The 21,219-nt window shown below is 42.5% G+C and overlaps 1 protein-coding gene and 1 long non-coding RNA gene across 2 annotated transcripts in view; one reads left to right on the plus strand and one right to left on the minus strand.

Moving 5' to 3' along the window:
• Positions 1 to 6,266, plus strand: part of LOC123344006 (transformation/transcription domain associated protein) — a 160,392-nt gene extending 154,126 nt beyond the window's left edge. The window contains exon 71 of the mRNA XM_044979696.1: positions 4,990 to 6,266. Coding sequence (XP_044835631.1) covers positions 4,990 to 5,274 — 285 coding nt within the window. The 3' untranslated portion in view covers positions 5,275 to 6,266. The remainder of the gene's footprint in view (positions 1 to 4,989) is intronic.
• On the minus strand, positions 94 to 19,605 carry LOC123344007. Its single transcript, XR_006572429.1, has 3 exons — positions 19,494 to 19,605; positions 4,821 to 4,861; positions 94 to 2,239 (listed from the first exon to the last, which is right to left on the minus strand). It is a non-coding gene; the product is annotated as an uncharacterized LOC123344007 (long non-coding RNA).
• Positions 19,606 to 21,219: the final 1,614 nt, after the last annotated feature.

Here is a 21,219-nt window from a genome sequence, read left to right on the forward strand (position 1 = left end):
ATTTTTCAGAGAAGACAAAGCTCTGCATTGTCTTGAAGATTCTAGGGCAACCCTAAAGTTTTTGGGGAATTTGCATCCAGGCCCCAAGAAAAAGCAGTTCTGTCTCCAGGTCCAGTAAAGGTACCTGTTCTACCCTACAAGTCAGCTGGACCAAAACTAGGAGGTGCCATAAGACTCAAAGAAGACTACTACCTCCTCTGCCACCTCCACCACCATCTGCTACCTCTAAACAATCTTATAGCATTTAAGCAGTCTGACTTCTTAGTTGAAGCCAGCATACCACTCACTCTGATTTCCCCTCCCTTGGCAGCATGTTGTTCCACTCATCAATGGGTACTAAGCATATTGGAAATGGGATAAACCCTGCACTTTTCCTCTATTCCCCGTTCCCATTCCTCCCCACCTCATCCCTTGTCAGAAACTATTTTCTCGAGACGTCTAATTCAAGAAGTTCAACCTCTGTTACAATTCGGGGCCACAGATGAAGGGATTCTATTCCCATTATTTTCTCATTCCAAAGTCCAAGAGAGGCCTCAGACCTGCAAAAACTCAACACATACATTTTTAAAAAAAGTTTTGTATGGTTACCCTAGCATCTATTATCTCATCCCTAGATCCCAGTGACTGATTTGCTGCCCTCAACTTAAAGGATGCCTGCTTCCATGTGGCCATTCACCAGAGTCACAGGAGGTTTTTAAGGTTTATTGTAGCAGATAGTTATCAGTTAACAGACCTTGCCTTTGGCCTGTCTTCAGCCCCTCAAGTCTCCACAAAGTGCATGGCAGCCATTGCAGCACAATCCAAGAAAGTGGGTGCCTAGGTATGCCCATGTTTGGTTGGTTTGAGGTCAGTCAAGGGAGCAAGTGGAGGTAGCCATTCAAAAGATCCAGTCCTCTACAGTGTGTGGTGGTTGCCTTTGTTCATTGGGCCTGTTGATCAGCAAGGACACATAAGTTGTTCTGCCTTTGCAGAGAATCGAATTCATAGTAGCAGTTCTTGATTCTATGACTACAAGAGCATATTTACATCAGGCCAGGCTTCCAACAATATTGAACCTTTGCAGGGACTTCAAGGTGTATCCTCGTACAGCAGTGAGGAATTTTCTGAGACTTCTCGGTCACATGGTGACTTGTGCATGCCAGACTTCGCTTAAGAGTTATTCAGAGCTGGTCTATCATTCCTTTTGTTAGCTGGATGTACTAAATCATATACCTGCAGGTGTCTTCTTGTCCCTGGATTAGTGGATGGGACCCCACCAGAGTTTTCAAAGTGGGTTTCTTTTTTCCACAACTCTGCCCGCCATGCCCCTGGTCATAGATGTTTTGTTTCTCGGATGGGGAGCTCATGTAGGGGACCTCCAGACTCAGGGACTCTGGTCAAATAAAGATCTGTCTCTGCACATCAGTGCTGAAGAACTTTGAGCTATCCACCTGGTCTGTCAGGTTTTTCTCCCTCTCATCAAAGATGATACTGTGCAGGTAGTCATGGATAACACTGCTGTTCCATTTGAACAAGCAGGGAGGTGCCAGATTAGACCCCCTTTGCCAAGAGAAAATGAACCTATGGACTGTTTACATTCAGACAATTACACTCAAAGCATCTCATCTCCTGGGGGGGGTCCAAAACTATTTTGTGGACCATTTCAGCAGAACATTCAGGAGAGATCGTAAATAGTTCCTCAGATCTGACATAGCAAAGTCCATTTTCAGCCTTGAGAGATGCCAAAAATAGATCTCTTCGTCACCCAACAGGAAGTGTCACCTGTTCTTTTCAAGGGCAAGTCACAGTGCACGGTCTTTGTCAGACATCTTCCTATTGTCCTGGATGGGGGAAAATTCTATATGCTTTTCCTTCCAGTCCCAACGATACTGAGAGTTTTGTGCAATTTCAGACAATCACACCATTCTAATTTTAATAGCACCGGCCCAGCTTTGACATCCCTGGATCTCGGACTTGAGTCTTTCAATTTGAGATTGCATAACTCTCCCTCAGGTCTTGGATATAGTTTCACAGAACCACATCCAATCACTGCATCTCAACTCTCTCAGCATTCATCTGACATCTTGGATACTTGGTTGCTAACTACCCAGGAAGCTGACTGTTCCTTTGGGGTTCAAAACATTTTCTTAAATAGTGGGAAGTCTTAAATAGTGGGAGGAGGTTCTCCATGTGGTTCCAGCAGAAAGGTACTTCTCCTTTTTAGGCTCCCATACATTTTAATCTGGATTTCTTGCTTCACCTAAAGGTAAAAGGACTCTGTATTAATAGCTGCCAAATAAAAACTCAGGGTATCTCCTCATTCCATCCTATGGATGGAAGATTTTTTTTCCAACCCTATGACTATTAGATTCTTGAAAGGATTGTACAGGCTCTTCCCTCCTGTAAATGATCCCACACTATTGTGTCATTTAAATTTGATCCTATCAATTTTAATAGGACCCGCTTTTGATCCTGTATGTGTTCCTTTTCTCATCTAAATGGAGACAGCAACTTTTTTTCCGAAACCTCATTTTCTCGTAAAGATAAGGAAACATTCTATAGTTTGGATGTCCGTAGGCTGTTAGATTTTTACCTGGAGTGGACAAAACAATTCAATGTTTCTGCAATTATTTAATTCCTTTGATGACCGGGTCAGTGGGTCTCTTTGCAGAAGATCTCCTCCTGTATTATCTTTGCTATGATATCGATACGGTCCAACCACCTAAAAGAATTCTAGCACACACTGCAAGAGCTCAGGAAGCCCTGACTGCTTTCTTAGGTCCCATAAGGGCTGAGACTTGGTCATCTGTTCATGCCTTCACCACTCATTATGCTCTCTCCCAGTCCTCTAGAGATGGTGCTAGATTTGGGAGAGTGGCGTTGTGTAGTTCTTGTTTAGGTAGACTCTGATACCTTCCTCCTGGAACTGCATCAGAGTCACCTGAGGTGGAATGGACATGTGCAAGCACGCCAAGAAAAAATGGTTACATACCTGTTTCATAACTGTTGCTCTTCAAGATGTGTTGCACATGTCCATTCTACAGCCTATCCTCCTTCTCTACATTCGAGTACAAGAAAATAAAGGCTTCCATGGTGAAAGAACTGTGGGTGGTGGTTGGCTCTGTCCATTTATACCCTCAACTATCGGCACAAACATGTGGTGGGCGCAAGGTATCACTGTGGGGAAAAATATCTCATGCTTTGGTGAACAGACATGCAAACACCTGAAATGGAATGGACATGTGCAACATATCCAAAAAAACCCAAAAACCAACCAGTTACTGAACAGGTATGTAACTGTTTTTTTACAGATGCTAAGAACTCCACAGTAACTTCTTAAATATTACATTAGGACCAATACAAAGGCCAGTTGAAATCTCTGTAGTTTTGTAGTTTTAGTCAGAATACATAAGGTTGGAATAATTTCACTCTAAATTCACTGCTTGCTCAATCAAATTAATATGAACCAGTTGTTTTACCATCCTAGCTTTGTAAGTCCTTGAAAATCTAAAAATGACAAATGCACCATCATTTAGATCCTTAGGACTATACTGTAAATAGAAAAACACCGTGGCATCTCATTAGCAGAGTAGGATGTTGAAAATACATTGTTGCTTTGATGGACTTCAGCTCTTGGTGGTGTATTTACTAAAGAAATTGGCTTAATTCTTTTTAAAGTCTAATGCTTTACAAAAAAGAGGCATCTTGCAGTTAGGCAGCAATTTGCACCAAACAACATTGCACAAAACACATTGTAGTTACTGTTTTGTAGCAATTGGGCATTCTCATACAGTTTGTGGTGGTTACCTTTAAAATTCAAGTGGGGAAAGGGTTCCTGATGTGAAATTTTCCAGCTTTGTAGAACAGAAAGCAGGTGCTGTGTTTTTCCATAATTAAGCCACTTACAGGTTGACTTCACATACGTTTTAGGCCATGTTTACACATGCAGACAAATTTTCAGATGTGGCTTTTTGTGTGTGTGTGTGTCCCAGTTCTGGGCTGTACAACTGGAAATACCATCAGCCTGACTTTCATAGGTGCTGAGCACCCAAAGCTCCCCATGACTTTATTTGGAGGTATGGAAGTACAGTAGTTCTAACACTCAAATTGAGCACCTAGTAACATTGGTTACTTTTGAAAATGTGGCTTGGCTTTTAACCTTAGTAAGCTGAATTCCTTTAATTCTTTTTCTTCAAAATACTGTTTTGGTTACAAGCAGAGATACCTGGGATGCCTAGAAAGACTTGGTTTTTATAAACTATAACTCTTAGCATCAAAAGCTCAGACTGCTGGCATTTATACCTTACTATCAAGAAATGAGCTGCTAAGGGATGAGAGAAAATAGAAAACTGTTTGTTTTTTGTGTATTTCCTCTCAATAACAATAGGGTGTCCTTAGGATGCCAGTTAGTTGAAATTTTAAAAATTCAGTTCAGAAATCCACAGTTAAAACAAGAAATTACAACTTTGGGACAATAACTACTAATTACGTTCAGCCGAAATATGCTGCAGTTACGTAGGTGGGTAGGATGTGGGACCAGAATTTCCTTTCCAGACTTTAGTGGTAAGAGTCAGAGCTGTCTATCATTCAGCTAGTTATTTCTATTCTAGAACAATATTTTTCCTGAAATAAGCCTTTGTGTTCTTGTTTGGCAAAAATGTGTGTGCGGTGCATAGAAAATAGGTGTGTGTGTGTGTCTGTGTGTGTAAAAAATGTATTTGGTTTTGTAGTTCAGCTATAAAAAAATAATTTGTAGGGGAACTTCCTAGCTTTTTATACATTCTTTTTGGGGAAAAGAAATCTCTCTTAGAGAACAAAATAATTTGTTAAACAATACTTACAAAGCTTACTGCAACTCTTAGTCCTCTGAAGCAACCAGCCACTAAAGGGTTAAGATTACAAAGAGACCAAAATGTCAAGATGTAATTTATTACAATTTAGTTAAAAATCTATAGCCCCTTGACACTTCTTCTAGTTAAACATAATTATCTAATTTTCTCCTTCATGCAGGTTGATGGCATCCTGAAAACTGTGCTACGGGATGAAATAATTGCTTGGCACAAGAAAACACAAGAGGATACTTCCTCTCCACTCTCAGCAGCTGGGCAACCTGAAAACATGGACAGTCAGCAGCTGGTTTCACTAGTTCAAAAAGCTGTTACTGCTATCATGACTCGACTACATAATCTTGCTCAGTTTGAAGGAGGAGAAAGCAAAGTCAACACTCTAGTAGCAGCTGCAAATAGCTTGGATAATCTCTGTCGTATGGATCCTGCCTGGCACCCTTGGCTGTAACTTGAAATTTAGGTCTCTTTTTTTGCTGCTCTTGTGTTGTGAGCCATATATTATGGTAAGAAGAAAATGTGAAGAATTCATTTCAAACCATGGCTTACCTGTCACTGCCTTTTTCGTCAGTCTTCATTTTAATCATGTTTACAGAAATACTACAGTTTTACTGTTTTAAGTTAATTTCATGACAGCGGTATTTCATGTACAAAGAAATGTGCTGATTTATTATTCGAAGACAATTTCCACAAATAGCTTAAAATGAGGGGGCGAGACTTAAAATGTGTACAGACGAATTTGATTACAAGTGCTGTAATATGGGCACTGTTAGATTTTTAGGAATGGTATGTCCTAAATCTACAGCATGTTAAACTTTTTATACACTTTAAGAAACCAGTATTCCCAGATCTTCGATTTTACTTGGTGAAATTTTACTAAATTTTCCTTCATTTTAGTACTATGAAGGAACACGTGGACTGTTTAAATACTATCAGTTTTAATCCTTTCAGAAATTTACATGAGCTAAGTTGGTTTGTACAGAGATTTTTGTAACAAAAATGTATAGCAATGGCTTTTTTTGGTTAGGCACTCAGAAAAATGAGGAAACATTTGCTGGGTTTTCTTGGAACCGAAGTTATGTACAGTGAAAGTGTAAGCAGTTTTGGATATTTAGTTAAATGTTTGACAATGTATAAAAGGGAGTTTATAAAGAGGAGGGGAAAGTCATCCATTGATACATGTATGTGATGTAAATGGTATAAAGAAAAGCAAAAGGAGCTATAAAATGAACCAGTCTGATACTTTTGATTAGACTTCTATAGTTACTGTAGCATCCTCAGAAAGAACCTGTTTCAATTTCTTTGTAATTTCAAAAACATCAGTTTAATGTTTTATTTGAGTCTTTCTGTTCTGTTAGCATTTTTATAAACCTGCAGTGTTGAGAATGTTATGCTTAAATTTGTACAGGGTGATTTTTCAAAATAAATATTTTGTAAAATGTTCTATGGTACTTATGTCAATGTAGTGTATTTTTGGGTACAGGAAAATGAAATAAGTGGAAAAGGACCCACATCATGGGTAATACTATAAATGAAGCAAAAATTGCCTACATTCTGAACATGGGTAATTGCATTAATGGGAGTTGTATATAACTAGCTCTCCTTTGAGTGATTGTATTGTATTCCACTGAGGATATGTGCCAAGAGCTGGACCTATTCAAAGTAGCATTGCTCGGCGATCCACACGTGTTCTTGTACAGTAGAACCTTATAGTTATGAACTGACCAGTCAAGCACACACCTCATTTGGAACCAGAAGTACACAATCAGGCAGCAGCAGAGATATCCCCCTGCCCCCACGCCTCCAAAATAAAATAAAAAGCAAGTTCAGTACTGTGTAAAACATAAACTGCTAAAAAAAAATAAAGGGAAAGTAGCATTTTTCTTCTGCATAGTAAAGTTTAAAAGCTGTATTAAGTCGATGTTCAGCTGTAAACTTTTGAAAGAACAACCATAACATTTTGTTAAGAATTATAAATATTTCAGAGTTATGAACAACCTCCGTTCCTTAGGTGTTCGTAACTCTGAGGTTCATCTGTATTGGTTAGTGGTTTTGCCTGAGACGACGAATGGGTGGGACGGCCTGACCACATCTCCAGTTCCTTCTTATTGCCGCATGGTCCAAGTCAGAGCTTCTGCTGATCTCTCATTCTTAGTGACGCATTTTCTAAACAATTTTTTTTAATTGTTGTTTTTGTTCATAGTTAGGATTTTATTGTTTTTTGATGTACATTGGTAATTCCCAGCAGTTTTTAGAATTAAGGACTTAGGATGCTGCTTCGGCCTTTTGTTGTGCCAAACAATACTCCCCCCTCAGCTCCCGGGTCTGGGTACTAAATTATTCCAAAGAAACTGGGATTCAAAGTCTGTGCTTCCTGCCTCACTCGTTTTCCATCAGTGATTAATACCAATGCTGTTGTGTGCTTTCCTCAAATAGTACAATCACTTCCAGGTGCAGTATCTGCCTCATCTTCCCTGCCCATACATAGGAAGGCTGAGCTCTCCATCTCAAGAAGCACCTCATGGAGGTAGCTGTGGGGCCGAAGTCAGATCCTGGCCCAGGAAAACCGCTATACATTGGCCTGACTAATCCAAGAGCACTCCCCCTGCTGCGGAGCCGCCTTCCAGATCCGCCGGTACCTGTGCTTTCTACCCCATGTCATGGCTTAGCCATGAGCCACGGAAGCATGTGCATAAGCATGGCAGAAAGTCTTCCTTTAAATCCAGGAAGGAACCTGCAATCGTCCACGGGTTCTGGCCAGGAAGGACCTACATGCTCCAAGGTGCACAAGAGTGATAAGAGGCTGCATTGCTTGCTGGATCCATGTATTTCCCCCCGCACTTGGGCTGTGCCAGCATCCTATGAATCGTTGCTCCCAAGACTGGTGCCTTTACCAGTTCCAGTCCCGTCAATAGACCAGATACCATTGACTCTGGGGAGATTTGGAAGCACTCCCGGCCTTCATGAACTGCTTGCCCTGGAAGAAGCGAGGTCTCCGCATGTTCTCGTGCACTCACCTCTGCAGAGGCTCCATCTCCTGTGTTAGATCTACCTCCTGCTGGCCGTGTCTCTCTAATGCATCCTATTCCATCAGCACCACCATTCATGCAAAACTCTGAATCCTTTTGAATCCGAAACCCCAGATGTTCAGCACAGTCTGCCAATTCCGTTCCAGAAACAAGACTACCAGAGAGTTTTGATGGCTCCATGGCAGTTTCCTCCTTTGCCTTATCCAAGAAACTGGTATCCGGCTCCTTGAGCCCAAGTCCAACAGCAGCAGGATCAACCAGGTTGGCCATATTGGAGCTCATGGCACTAATATTCACCTTTGGAACAGCCGTGTTCAGCTTGGGAGAACTCCCCTGTTTCACCACCCCACCCTTCATCAAGTAGACATTTGGAAATAAGGTTAGATGATCCATCTTCAGTGGTACCGGTGAATCTGGAGAGATTCCCTTCGTTATCTCCAGATGCAGCTGTGTCATCAACACCTTCCTCCCTGCCAGAAAGCTATTGTCAGTTTCAAGAACTCCTATGGAGAATAGCCAGTGTTCTTGAGATCCCCCTGGAAGAGGTGTAGGACAGTCAGCACCAGTTACTAGACATTTTCCATGCATCGGCATCAGCCAGGGTGGCCTTACCAATCAATGCCATTCTTCAACCAGCACACACTGTGTGGCATACCCTGGCCACATGTGCACCAATCCCCCACCTCCCTGCCCAAAGGGTCAGAATTTTTATTTTCACACCTTCCACCTAACTCCTGAGTAACACAAGTGTGTCAGAGTGGACCAAACAACACACATGCTCCACCCTGGCAGGCAGGGAGGGTAAGGGACTGGACCTCAAGGATCAAAAGATCTTTTCCTCTCCTGGACTACAATTCCAGATCTCTTACTGGTTGGCCCTGATGGCCAAGTATGACTTTATAAACTATGGCCAGATAGAGAAATTCGCAGCTAAGCTATCTCAGCAAGATTGTAGTCTATTCCAAGCAATTTTATAGGAAGGCAGGTCGGTCACCAGGTCCATACTTCAAGCTGCTGTTGATTCAGAGGACACGTCCTCATGTGTATTGGCGATTAGAATTGTCATGAGGAGAAAATCCTTGTTACACTCAGGTTTCCCTAGAGAGGTGTAGAACACAATCAAGGACCTTCCCTTTGATGAATCATATCTCTTCAGCCAGAAAACTGATGATTCCTTACACCCACTAAAAGATATTAGAGCCAACTTATGATCCATGGGCATATATACACATGCACCAAAGAGAAAATTTTATCTCCCACCACCAGCCCAATGCTATAGAAATCAACACTTCTGAGGAGGTTTGTAGGCCCAGTGGTGATTAGAAGTGCCCTAAACTAAACTACACAGAGCCTGTCCACCAGTTCCAGCAACTCAGACCAATCCAGGGCACTCCCCACCAGATGGGATATGAACCCATTCAACAAGAGTGCAAGCATCAACCACAGCCACGCTCAACAACATGCCCATTGTGGGCATATGTAATGCAGCCACGTGGAGTTTGGTACACACCTTTTCCTCTCACTATGCTCTAGTACGTGACTCTGCGATGGGCACCTCATTTAGTGCAGTGATTTTTCGTTCTATGGGTCCACCCTCATCCTCACACCCTCTTTCTATCTAGGTACTGCTTGTCAATCACCCTCAGTGGAATACAGATAGCGACCACACATCTCGAAGAACCTCCAGTTACAAGTAAGTAACTTCCTCTTATTTACTCCTGAAATTGTTGAGCTGTGTGTTGTGGGAGTTGCAAATAGTAAATGTATACATGGAAAAAAACCACCTTGTAAATATGTAGATTGTCCTTGCCAGCTTGGGGATCCAACTAATTTGTTAGCCATCTGTCTCCCAAAATATGGTTTTAAATGAGACTTGAACCATTTCATGTCAATTATAAAATTAACTTTTGAGTGATTGTTTCAGAGGTCAAGATTATGAAGATGACTTGTGGCAGGGGATTTACAGTTCTCAGACTAATTTCTAGTCCGTTTTCCTCAAAAGGAATAATAATTCCATCCTGGCACTCTGCAGTACTCATTCCAATGCTGCATACTTGGAGAACTTTACGTACTTGTGTTCAGATGTAACCTCTGGCTCTGATGTTTGTGCACTCCTTCCTCATCTGCTGCAATCGTGGCTTTTACAGTTGATTTTAGGGGCAGTAGCAAGCAAAATAATCTTTCCCCGCTCTTCCTTTTGCTGAAGGGCTCCAAATTTCAGAGACTCCATTCCATGAATGGGAGCATTCACTGAAATCCTCTTTTTTTTGTTCCTTAGTTGGTCATGGCAAAGTGTGTCAAAGGGAGCAAGCTGAAGCAAAAGAGCTTCTTCATCTGTGTGTGGAGACACTTTCAACAGCATCAGAAAGTGTCAGTTACACTCAGTTACTCTGAGCCCACAGATCCTAACTCAGCCAAGGGAAGGGTGTTAGAATTCAGATGCCTTGTTGGGGCCTCTGCGTCTCCAGACGCTTCTCCCTCTTCAGCTGTTGGTCTGGCTTGCTGAGTCCTAGCCTCACCAAAGATTTCAGACTTAAGTCCAAAATATTCCATGAATCTCCTTGTCCAATCCACCTCAAAGGAGAAAATCTCCAAGTCCTTAATTGAGTAAATGTGCAAAGAATCCAGCATCTTTTGGACTGTTTTTCCCAAGAGGAAGATCCCAGATCTCTTAAGCTATGTCTACACTGGCGAGCATACTCCGGGTTCTGGACTGTGTATCTGCTTATGCATGCTCTCCATACCCACACCAAGTGTCCACATATCCTGTGTTGGACACAAGTATAGGGAGTCCTTGGGCTTACGACACCCGACTTATGTTGGAAGCCACTTACGATGTTTTTCAATTGACTTCCCATTTCGCCCCTACAATGCTTGTTTTGCCCTTAGGATGCTCGATTTTCATAAAGTTCTCTTGAAATCACTTCCTGGCTGTATTATAGTTCAAGGCAGCAGGGAAACTTGTTGCTTCCCTGGGTAGGGTAGGGTTGCCGCTTGCTTTTGATTGGCTCCTGTCCCGAGGCTCAGCCAATCAGAAAGCTTGAGCAGTGATTGTCTGCGGCTCAGCATGTGTGCTGTTCTCCCTGACTTTCTGACCCTGTGTTTCCGGCATTCAGAGCAGCGTATGTGAGTTTATATGTTTGAATGCTGTTTACAAAATGCAGTGTACAGTAAATACATTGCTGTTGCAACATTAGTCCTCTATAATTCATTTAGTATAAAAATCTGGGTTATTGTGGTGAAAATAGTATACCAAGCCTTGTTTCAGAAACCAACTCCCCCCCTTATACCATTGATTCCTATGGGAAAAGTGGTTTCGACTTACAACATCTCGACTTACAATTCGTTCCTCAGAATTGCATTGTGTCTTAAGTCCAAGGACTCCCTGTATAGCTCCATGTAAATGTGTATACCTGCATCCATGCTGCTGCTGTTACTTAATGACAGTGCTACCATTTTTGGGGCAGTAACTCAGAGTTCTGTGCAGAGAGGGAGACACTCTAGGAACAGCTTTACTGTGTGTTGGTACGGTCCCACCGCTTTCACGTATTTGGCTATGCAGTCCCTGATCACATCTCTCCTCACTTATTCCCTGCCAAACTGGGAGGAAGACATAGAAGCAATGGGATGATGATATGGTTCTGCTCCAGCTCGGTATTGTGGGACAAATGGAGTAGGTGATTGGTGAGATGCTGGATGGAATTTGGGCAGAACTTTCTGACACATTGAAGATGGCTGACCTTGAGGGTGAATGGCTGTTTATTCAGCTCACATGGTATGTCACTGGATGGACTGTCACTTCTGGTGTAGGAGAACCAGCATGGTATGGGGGGAATGCATCATTCTGGAAATCTGGGATGACCAACAGTGGCTACAGAACTGCTAAATGAGGAAATAGACCTTCATGGAGCTGTGTGAGGAGCTTGCTCCAAACCTCCAGTGCCAGATTCAGACACTTACTGTTCACTTGTTCTGCTAGCCTCTGTGGACCACAGAGACAGATTCATGAATACAAATGTAGGAAACATTGGAAAGGTTAATAATGCCAGGGTCCTGAGGAGATCAGGATTGTAGTTGAAGAGGAAAGTAAGGACTTTATTCCCCAGAAATGATAACGTTTTGTACCATCTGTCTGTGACATCTGTTGTTTTGAGGGACCCCACATACCCACTCCCAATTTGGTTCATGAAACTATACCCCAATGTCAATGATTCTGGAAAAAAGGAATTTAGTTACAAGCTCGCTAGCTGCAAAATGATCGTGGAGTGCATGTTCAGTAGACTGAAACCTCATTGGCACTCCCTGTGCACCCATCTAGATGCCAGTGTGGCTGACATTGTTTGTATAATTGTTGCCTGTTATGAGCTCCATCATGTTTGTGAGGGTAAAGGGAAGTACTTCTGTCCCAAGTGGGCTCAGGACACGTCTGGTTTACAAATTTTGCACAGTCAACCAGCTCCCACCCGGTTCACAATTCCTGGTTTACAGCGAGTGTGGAAAATCAGGGATGCCATTTATCTGCCTGTGCTGTGGGACACTTTCACAGTCTGTACAGCTGCTGGAAAATCACATACTCATGGTTTTGTTTCCCTGTAGACAAAGATCATTAGCCATTCATTCCAGTGAAAATTCTCACATAAGCAGTTGTAACAGGGCACCTCCACTGGGTTAAAACCTTAGGGTTTGTTTTTTGTGGTGGAGGGTGGCAGTTGAGTTGTAATGCAATAATTGTGCAATGCTTTTGTCTTAACTATTCACAGTTGTTTACAAACGTGTATTATTGGGAGCACTCATCTATCTTAATGCCCTTTTAACATTTGCTTGGGGGAAAGGGGGTGCGCAGATTCTTTTTTCAAACTATTCCTTGCCTGCAGAGCTAACTGCACTTAGCAGCTGTTATGGAGCACTAATCACTACTAAGATTGAAACTGGTGAGGGTTTGGGGGCATGGGTAGGAGAGAGACCATTGAATTACTGGCCAATTCCTCTTTCATTACGTGAATTACTTACTTGAGTTGTGTTCCAATTTTTCTGCATGTGAACTAAGCTGTAACAACATTTATCTACCTATCTTCTCTGCAGTAGATTTCTGCTACATTGAGAACTAGCACTGCTTTCTGTATGCACAAAGCACTAACTTTCCTCATTCCTCCTATGTAACCTTGGGACTTCAGATATTTCTGAGGCTGGGGAAAGGAGGGGTGTGGGACAGACAGAAATGATGGCACCACACTGTTACAACATTCCATTTCTTGTGCTATGAATCACCCAATCCCAGACCTGAAAACTGTCTTGTGTCTATCATGCTTAGCAAAGAAGGTTCATGCACAAGGCAAGGAAGCTAAAACATTTATTAAAAGTACTATATGGAACATGTAATCAAAAAATTTCAAAAAGAAATTTAAAACATAACAGGTCTGAATCTGAATAATTGCCAAATGTTAATATCTCTGTACCCATATCCTTGCCCTTTCCCTGCCAATGGGGGAACAGCAGGGAGAGATTGTTCTTGGGGTGATCTCCTGCATGGGGTTTTGGGAGGCAAGCACTTGATGGGGTTCAGGGACTCCTGCAGGCTGATTATTCTCCTCCTGGATGCTCAGGTGGGGTCCCGTTATTAGGGGTTTCAAATGCCAGTGGAGGATGTGGTCCTGGGAGTCTTGCTGGTTCCATGTTCTTCCGGTCACTCTATTGAGTTCAGTTCTCTGGCTCAGCAACACCCTGGGTGGCACCTGGAGGAGGATGGCAGTTCATAGACAGGTGCAGCAGCCACCTAGGTACACCTATTGCTAGCCAGTCAAAAAAAGGGGAAGGCTGCTATTCACTAGGGAAGCCGAACAAAGATCATAAGGAAAAGTTGCTTTTGGATCAGAGATGATTAAATCGGCTTCTCTGTGTGTTTCTCCTCTGCTACTAGGACAAATGCATCAGTAGATTTTAAAAGGGGGATTCTGTCACACTAAATTAGCCAAGAAGGCCATGGTGTTCAGACTTAGCAGAACTATTGCTCATGTCTCTACTCCATCTTCTGAACAGGCAGGAGAGTTTGTCTCAATGTCTATTTCTTCATCCCAATCTAAACTGCTTGAACCTGGCATCTCGAATATTGAGCAGCAAGTCCAAAACAAGATGGAGACTGTTCTAGTCTTGTGTAAGGCTTCTGCATGCTCAGCCTAAATAAGAGTTTCTTACTGGGGTGGGGTTAAGCTAGAAATTATCAACTCGAGGAAACCAGGCATTCAGTTCTAATTTCCTTTCGAAGTGGCCTAGGTCTGGATCTCCTACCATTACATATTGGATTACTAAGACCATCTTATCTATCAAAATCAACAGGCCTAGCTGCCCATAGTGTTTATGGACTCTTATGACCTATCCAATTGAACTGATGACACCCAATTCCCTATGGATCCCCTCACTTGTGGTGTTCCACAAGAATCCATTCTCTTTCTGGTCCTCCTCAATATGTACATGTACATCCACTAGATAAACAGGTCAGGCAACATGGACTCAAGTGCCAGCAATATGCAGATGATAAACAACTCTAGCTATTCTTCACTACAAGCGACCACACCACTACCACCAAGATGGCCCAATGCTTGGAAGAGATCATCTCATGGATGAAGAACAGCTGGCTAACAGCAAACCTGAGCAAGATGGATGTAATGCTGGTGGGCAGAGGGAAGCATTTTGAAGAGTTCACAGCCACGCTGCAGTCTTCTTTTGGTTGAAGGTACACACCCACAATTGGACAGTTAGAGTCAAGGAGTACTCTTGCATTCCTCACTACTGCTAAGTCCCACATATCAGTATCCACGAGTAACACCTCTTATCTTTGGTATCTTCCTATCCTGGAAGCCTGGCTTTAGTTATTCGTGGCTTTGTCATCTCTCAGCTGGACCACAGCAATGTAATATGCATGGGCATGAAGTCTTCACCTCTTAGTAAACTCCAGCTAGTACACACTACTGCAGTACATCTCTTCAGCAACCCACATTCCTGTGTGCACGTCACACGTGTCCTCCACTCTGTACATTAACTTCCCATAGAATATCAAACCAAGTTCAAGGTCTCAGTCCTTATTGTCAAGGTGCTCCAGGGCCTGGGCCCAGGATATCTAAAAGACCACGATAAAGACCCTGGCACAATGGAACTCTCTACAATAAGAGTGAGTTGCTACAATCTGTGCAGGAGACAGAACTTTCTCAGGGGGTTGGCCCACAGCTGAGGAATGAAATAAAGAGCATCACAAATCTCATCACCTTCTGCTCCAAGTGTCAGGCTCATTTCTTTGCCTTCTCTAACATAAACACATAGGGATATTTTTTTTTAAATATACATGTTGCTATCAGAACAAGACACTGCATATATTTCTTGTTCTGGGGAGATGAGAGAAGAAATGTGACAGATGTTAGTCATGTTTCTTAATGCACTAGTGGAAGGTGTTCAGGTACTTCTGAGATGAGCCTGGTATAAGAACCTCTATAGAACAAAATTTATCATTTTGATGAAGATGCTTCTTTGTAAAAATCATGCTGGCAAGAAGAGTCTGAAATTTCTTTTCTTGTAAAACACAAGCCTTCCTGTATTTTCTCTGATTTCCTTCATAAGATTAGCACTTCCATACCTCACAGGAAATTGCCTCCTTTTACCCAGGACCTCAGCATCTGAAAGAGAATATGGTATATGCTACATAGGAGCAGAGCAATAAAAATGTATCTTAATAGATCTGACCAGTTCAGGAAAACATCTTTTTCTTACTCATTTGTATGTCTCAATGTATCTGCCTCAGGGAGAGATCATTCCTAGAAAGGAAATACTAAGGTAACGTATATGCCATTCAGAATAGAACAGAATGAATGATAGAAAAGTGGAGGTAAAACATTTGTACAGGCACATACCAGCAAACTTGTGATAAAAGCGGGAAGCTGTCTGGCTTGATTCTGACTCTCCCAAGGGCCATGACTAAACTTCCGTACAGGCATCCTGCTACAGGAACCTTAGAAAGACATTCCAGGAGAGAACCCAAGTGCCTTTGTAGATCTTCATGCAGCCTGTGACACAGCTATGGTATGTTGTGATGATGTCTAAAGGGGAAGGTGACTATCTACACTAATGTAGTCACCACCGTTACAAAATCTGATAAACCTTGTACAAAGTATGCCTTGTGAGGTATCATTCGAAAAGTTGCAATATGCTGAGTAGTATTTATCTTGTTATAATGTGTGTATCGACATTGTGTGTGGGGTTATGACATTTTGCTATATGTTTGTAACACCAACATGTTGAGACTAAGAAACGCACTCCGGGTTAGCTTCTCAGAAATAACAAAGGAGCTGTAAACAAGGGCCTCTGCATGTCATCCCCGAAGACACCACACAGGACACGTGCACAAGGTGCAAACTAGAATGTGCAATTTATATGAAGAACTGATGGCGAAGCATGTGTAAGCAGAGTCAGGATGAGCTCTACCCTGACATCTGGTGGTAAATTATGGGGAGTGCGGAAAGTGTTGCATTGGTATTTCGGTTATTTGCATGGGCACTCCCACCCCACTTAGCATACCGCAAAGCAGCATGGGATGGTTACTTTCACAGCTGTGGGAGCCCCCAATTTCGTTGTTATTGGGGCAGGAGGAATGAAATGTTGTCACCCTGATTGGGTAAATGGGGAACTACAAAATTGTCTTGTGATGGGGGGTTTCATTGTCAGCTGGATAGCGCTTGCTAGATGGGGCACATGGGTTCCAAAACCCATTGAGAGGAGAGAGGCTCGGGGCCAGTATCTGTACTTGGTGGTGCAGGCTCCTTGTGTGAGCCAGAAGCACCAGTTCCACCTGTGCCTCTCTCCACTGTGGAATGTCAGAGTTAACTTTTGATTCCCTTAAGAATCTTGATGCAGGTTACTGAGCTGAATTCACTGGGGCTCCCCTACTATGAGCTGAAATCACTGAAGAGCTGGACTTGCTGAGCTGGACTTGCTGAGCTGAGAGCACTGTGCTAATGAGTGGAGCTGAAATCACTGAAGAGCTGGACTTGCTGAGCTGAGAGCACTGTGCTGATGAGTGGGGGAGCCTGAAGCAATACTGGCAGAGCAGAGTGGAGCAGTTTGTGCAGCCACTGGGTGAGTGGAGCTGAGCAGCTCGTGAGGACGGCTGGAGCGGATCACAGGACAGCTGGTGGACCAGAGCAGCTGGCAGAGTGGAGCAGCCCACAGAGTAAGCGGAGCTGAGCTGTTTGCGGGGACGACTAGTGGAAGCAGAACCCCACGAAGAGGCAGGGCAGCTGGCCCCGAACCACGTAAGGTGCCCCTTTCTACCTAGGCTGGGGAGGGGGACCTCTGCAAAGAGACTCTTGAACTCTGGGCTGCCTGACCCGGGACAGAGACTTTTGAATTGTGGGACTTTTGGGACTGTGGGTGATTTAGGGGGGTTGCTGGACTCAAGGGCCCAGAGAGAAGGACACAGCCCAAGTTGCTGGGGTGGGTCTTTGCTCACGGTTTGACCTATGAACTCCAGTTGAGGTATTTTCCAAATTTCATGCTTGTTGTTGTTTATCTTATGTAATTAAATCTTTTCTGTGACACCAAGACTCTGTGCTTGCGAGAGGGGAAGTATTGCCTCCTCGAGGCGCCCAGGGGTGTGTGTAAGATTTTCCCAGGTCACTGGGTGGGGGCTCGAGCTGGTTTTGCATTATGTTGTGGGGAAGGGACCCCTATGTATTGAACCTGGCCCTTGCTGCTATCGTTTCGGCCCGGCAGAAGGGTTACACATGTATGCCATGGAACTGCTTAACCCCATGACACAGCAAGAATTTTTCCTGCAAAAAGGGTCACAATATAAAAAGGGAGACCAAAGGCCCCGACCATCTCTTTCCTACCCCATCTCTGGACTGGTGAATTCTAAGGGGAAATTTTGAACAAAAGGACTGAGGTCCCCAAAACTATTTGGGCATAAGCTTTCGTGGGTAAAAAACCTCACTTCTTCAGATGCATGGAGTGAAAATTACAGATGCAGGCATTATATAATGGCAAATGAAGAGAAGGGAGTTACCCCTTCTCTTCTTACTCTACACATGAAGAATAACTCCCCTCTCTTCATGTGTCAGTATATTTATGCCTGCATCTGTAATTTTCACTCCATGCATCTACAGAAGTGAGTTTTTTACCCACAAAAGCTTATGCCCAAATAAACCTGTTGGTCTTTAAGGTGCTCCTGGACTCCTTGTTGTTTTTGTGGATTCAGACTAACACGGCTAATCCCTGATACTTAAAGCTATTTGGGGAACCCAGAGAGACTCATGGAAAACTAGCAGCGTGGACATCCTTGTGATCATTTTGGACTATATACTCTAATTCACCTGTAATGTGTTTTGTCTGCTTTTAACCTTGCTGTAACTTTCATTACTTTTTCTTAATTGATAAATCTTTAGTTTTAGTTTACTAAATGGTTGACCTCAGCATTGTATTTGGTGAAATCTGGAATATATTTTGACCTGGGGTAAGTGACAGGCCCTTTGGGGCTGGAAGCAACCTAATGAATTTTGGTTTTAATAACCTTCCATCAAAAAGCCCAGTTTGTCCGGATGACAGAGCCTAAGGGCGAATGTGATTCTGTGGTAAGGCTAATGCAGAAATTCAGGAATGCACTTTTGTTACTGGTTGGATGAAATCTAATGATAGAACATACCACCAAGTTGGGACGTCTGCCCTTTTTCTGACAGCCTGACTTGAGTTGGGCACTCTTAGCTGTGAGCTATTCCGTGCACCGTGGCATATGCATACAGATTATTTATGCTCCTGAAAGAAAATATCTTTTGGGATGTGGAAAAGGGAGCGGTATTTCAGAGAGATTCCTGGGAGTCAAAATGTGAGAAAATTAAGTGCTTAGATTTTTTTTTCATGCTTTTGTAACATGAGTTTCCACCATTGTGAGTGATGTATACCTTTTTCACCAGTGCTGGCCCCAAAGCAGTAAATTAAAAAAAATTCTGTCACCATTAATGTTCATTTTATAGATGGCTGTTCCTGAGAGAGAGATTCTTAAATTGAAAGGCTTTTTCTATCTTGTGTGATTAGTAATGATCTTAGCAGGTAACTTTAGGTCTGACATTGTACAATGAATGAAGTTCCTGATTATCATTAAGAAAAAGTTACATGATTGTCTATTATCAGTGCATCTCATTTTCCATTATTGTAGTTAGAGGTTATCTGTGCAGCTATGCTTGAGATATCTGTAAGCAACACTCATGCTGCTGAGCAGATACTTAGAAGTCAAATACATCAACTGTAGATTATCTCTGAAGGTATGTTACTGCCTTTAAGGTTTCTTCTCCCATAAATCACGCCTGCATCATGATATCTATATAGATATAGATATCATGTGCATCATTTTATTTTATTGATATTTTGCACACATGTGCAACAGTAATAATCTTTTAAAAGTCAAACATTCAGAAGTTAGCAAATGCCAGAATTGAGGTTGCCTCTCCAGTGTTAATATTAGGGATGTAAAATATTAAACGGTTAACTAATAAGTATTAGTCTTACAGTGAATATATTCCAGTTAACGTTTAAAACTGATTAGTAAAATAATGTTGTGACATTGTAATACCTAATGTGCACATCAAAACCACCACCGCAATACCCTGGGGACGCTGGAGCTTGCAGCACTCTCACAGCTTGGGGCATCGCTGGATCCGCCTGTGCCCGATGGAGAGGGCACCGCTGGGCAGCCCAGCAACCTCCCAGCTCTGCTTCTCTTGCAGCGGTGGGTCTGCCTAGGAACCACTGGATCTGCTGGAACACTTGGTTTGGTTTGTTGCCCAGCATCACCCAGGAATTCTGCAGCAGAATCAAGGATGTAATCCCAGTCTCAAGGGCAGCATTCAACTGCCTTAATCCTGTGACCCCCTTTTTTTCTTCCTGTAATCCCCTGCCTCATTCACTACACACCTTCCAACTTCTGCAACAAATTAGGCAAGGGTCTGACAGACAAGTCTCCTTCACTACTCGGGCTTGATTCATCCACAGAGCAGGTCCATTCTGTACACTGACTGAGGCAGTGAGGAAAAAAATTGTATGTGACCCTGTAAGTAAAGAGGGTTTATCATAATGCTGCATATGCATAGGGAGGCTGAATTTGGTGTTTCTTAACTTTTGAATGCTTGACTTTGCAACCTTAATGTTTTAACACAGTGTTTTGTATGTAATTCCTGTGCGTTTATAGGAGGTCACTCTAGTGAAAATTTGCTATGAAATATAGTAAATGAAAGCATGGGCTGGGCAACTTAAATGGGTAATAAATAGTTGTCAGGCTGTTGGAGTGGACAATATTTTTCAAGTTTTTTGGGGGTTTTCTAACAATGTTTTGGTTGTGTCTTTCTTTGAGACTGCAATCCAGCCATTTATTACTCTAGCCTACTTTGAAAGTAAATTAACAGAGTTAATTTGCTTAAGTAAATTATACTCCAAAATGAAATCATTTACCATTGGTTGGTTGTTTCTATCTACCCTCCAAAACTGTTAGGTTGCTCTGCTCCCCTGTAATTGGGCTGTCCATGAATTGTCAGATACAAAGAGAAAAAGATTAGTTATTATTGGAAGAAGATGACTCAAAGCATTTCAGCAACAGACAATAAAAGCTCTGTTTTTGTAATGGCAGTAGAATAAGGTTTCTTTCAGAACTGTGGTCTGTTTCAGCTGTGATGCTTAAAATGTTCTTTTTGTGGTGTAGGAACCTATTCAGAAAGCAAAATCCCAATATGAAAAATGTTACCTACATATTCCCAAATGAGTATTTAAATGAGGTCTACGAGGGTGCATTTTGCATTCTGAAAGGTTTGAAAGAGCACTTGTAAAGCCATGCTACATGTGGTTTATTATTATTCACTCAGTGTGCTATATACATATACATGTGTGAGATCTTCAGCAAACAGCCTGGGTAAAATGGTAGCTGGCCCTGTGAGAGTACTTTGCAAATAAGGGGAAATCCAAAAAATTAGTCGTTTCATTCACTGTAAATCAGTGTAGCATTTATCTGGAGATTTTAAGAAATGATGGGGGGCGGGAAATCTTATCAGCATACCAACTGCATTGCATTCTTCCTTCACTTCTGTATCTTTGTTCCAAACATAATCAACCAGAGTGGACTAAAGAAATCTTTAATATATGTCTACTTCCAGTTATACCTTGGGGAGCAACATGTACATATACATCCTAACATATTTCTTCAGCCACAAGACCTCAGGTTCTGAACAGAGCAGCTCTCATAAACTATGCACTTTTAAGATGTTGGCTTGGAAGTTCACCAAGGGAAATGTGGGTGCTGCAGAGAGTAACATTGGTTATTCAGTAGGTGTCACTCTTCCCTC

The sequence above is a fragment of the Mauremys mutica genome, chromosome 11, assembly GCF_020497125.1.
Source record: "Mauremys mutica isolate MM-2020 ecotype Southern chromosome 11, ASM2049712v1, whole genome shotgun sequence".
NCBI lineage: Eukaryota > Metazoa > Chordata > Testudines > Geoemydidae > Mauremys > Mauremys mutica.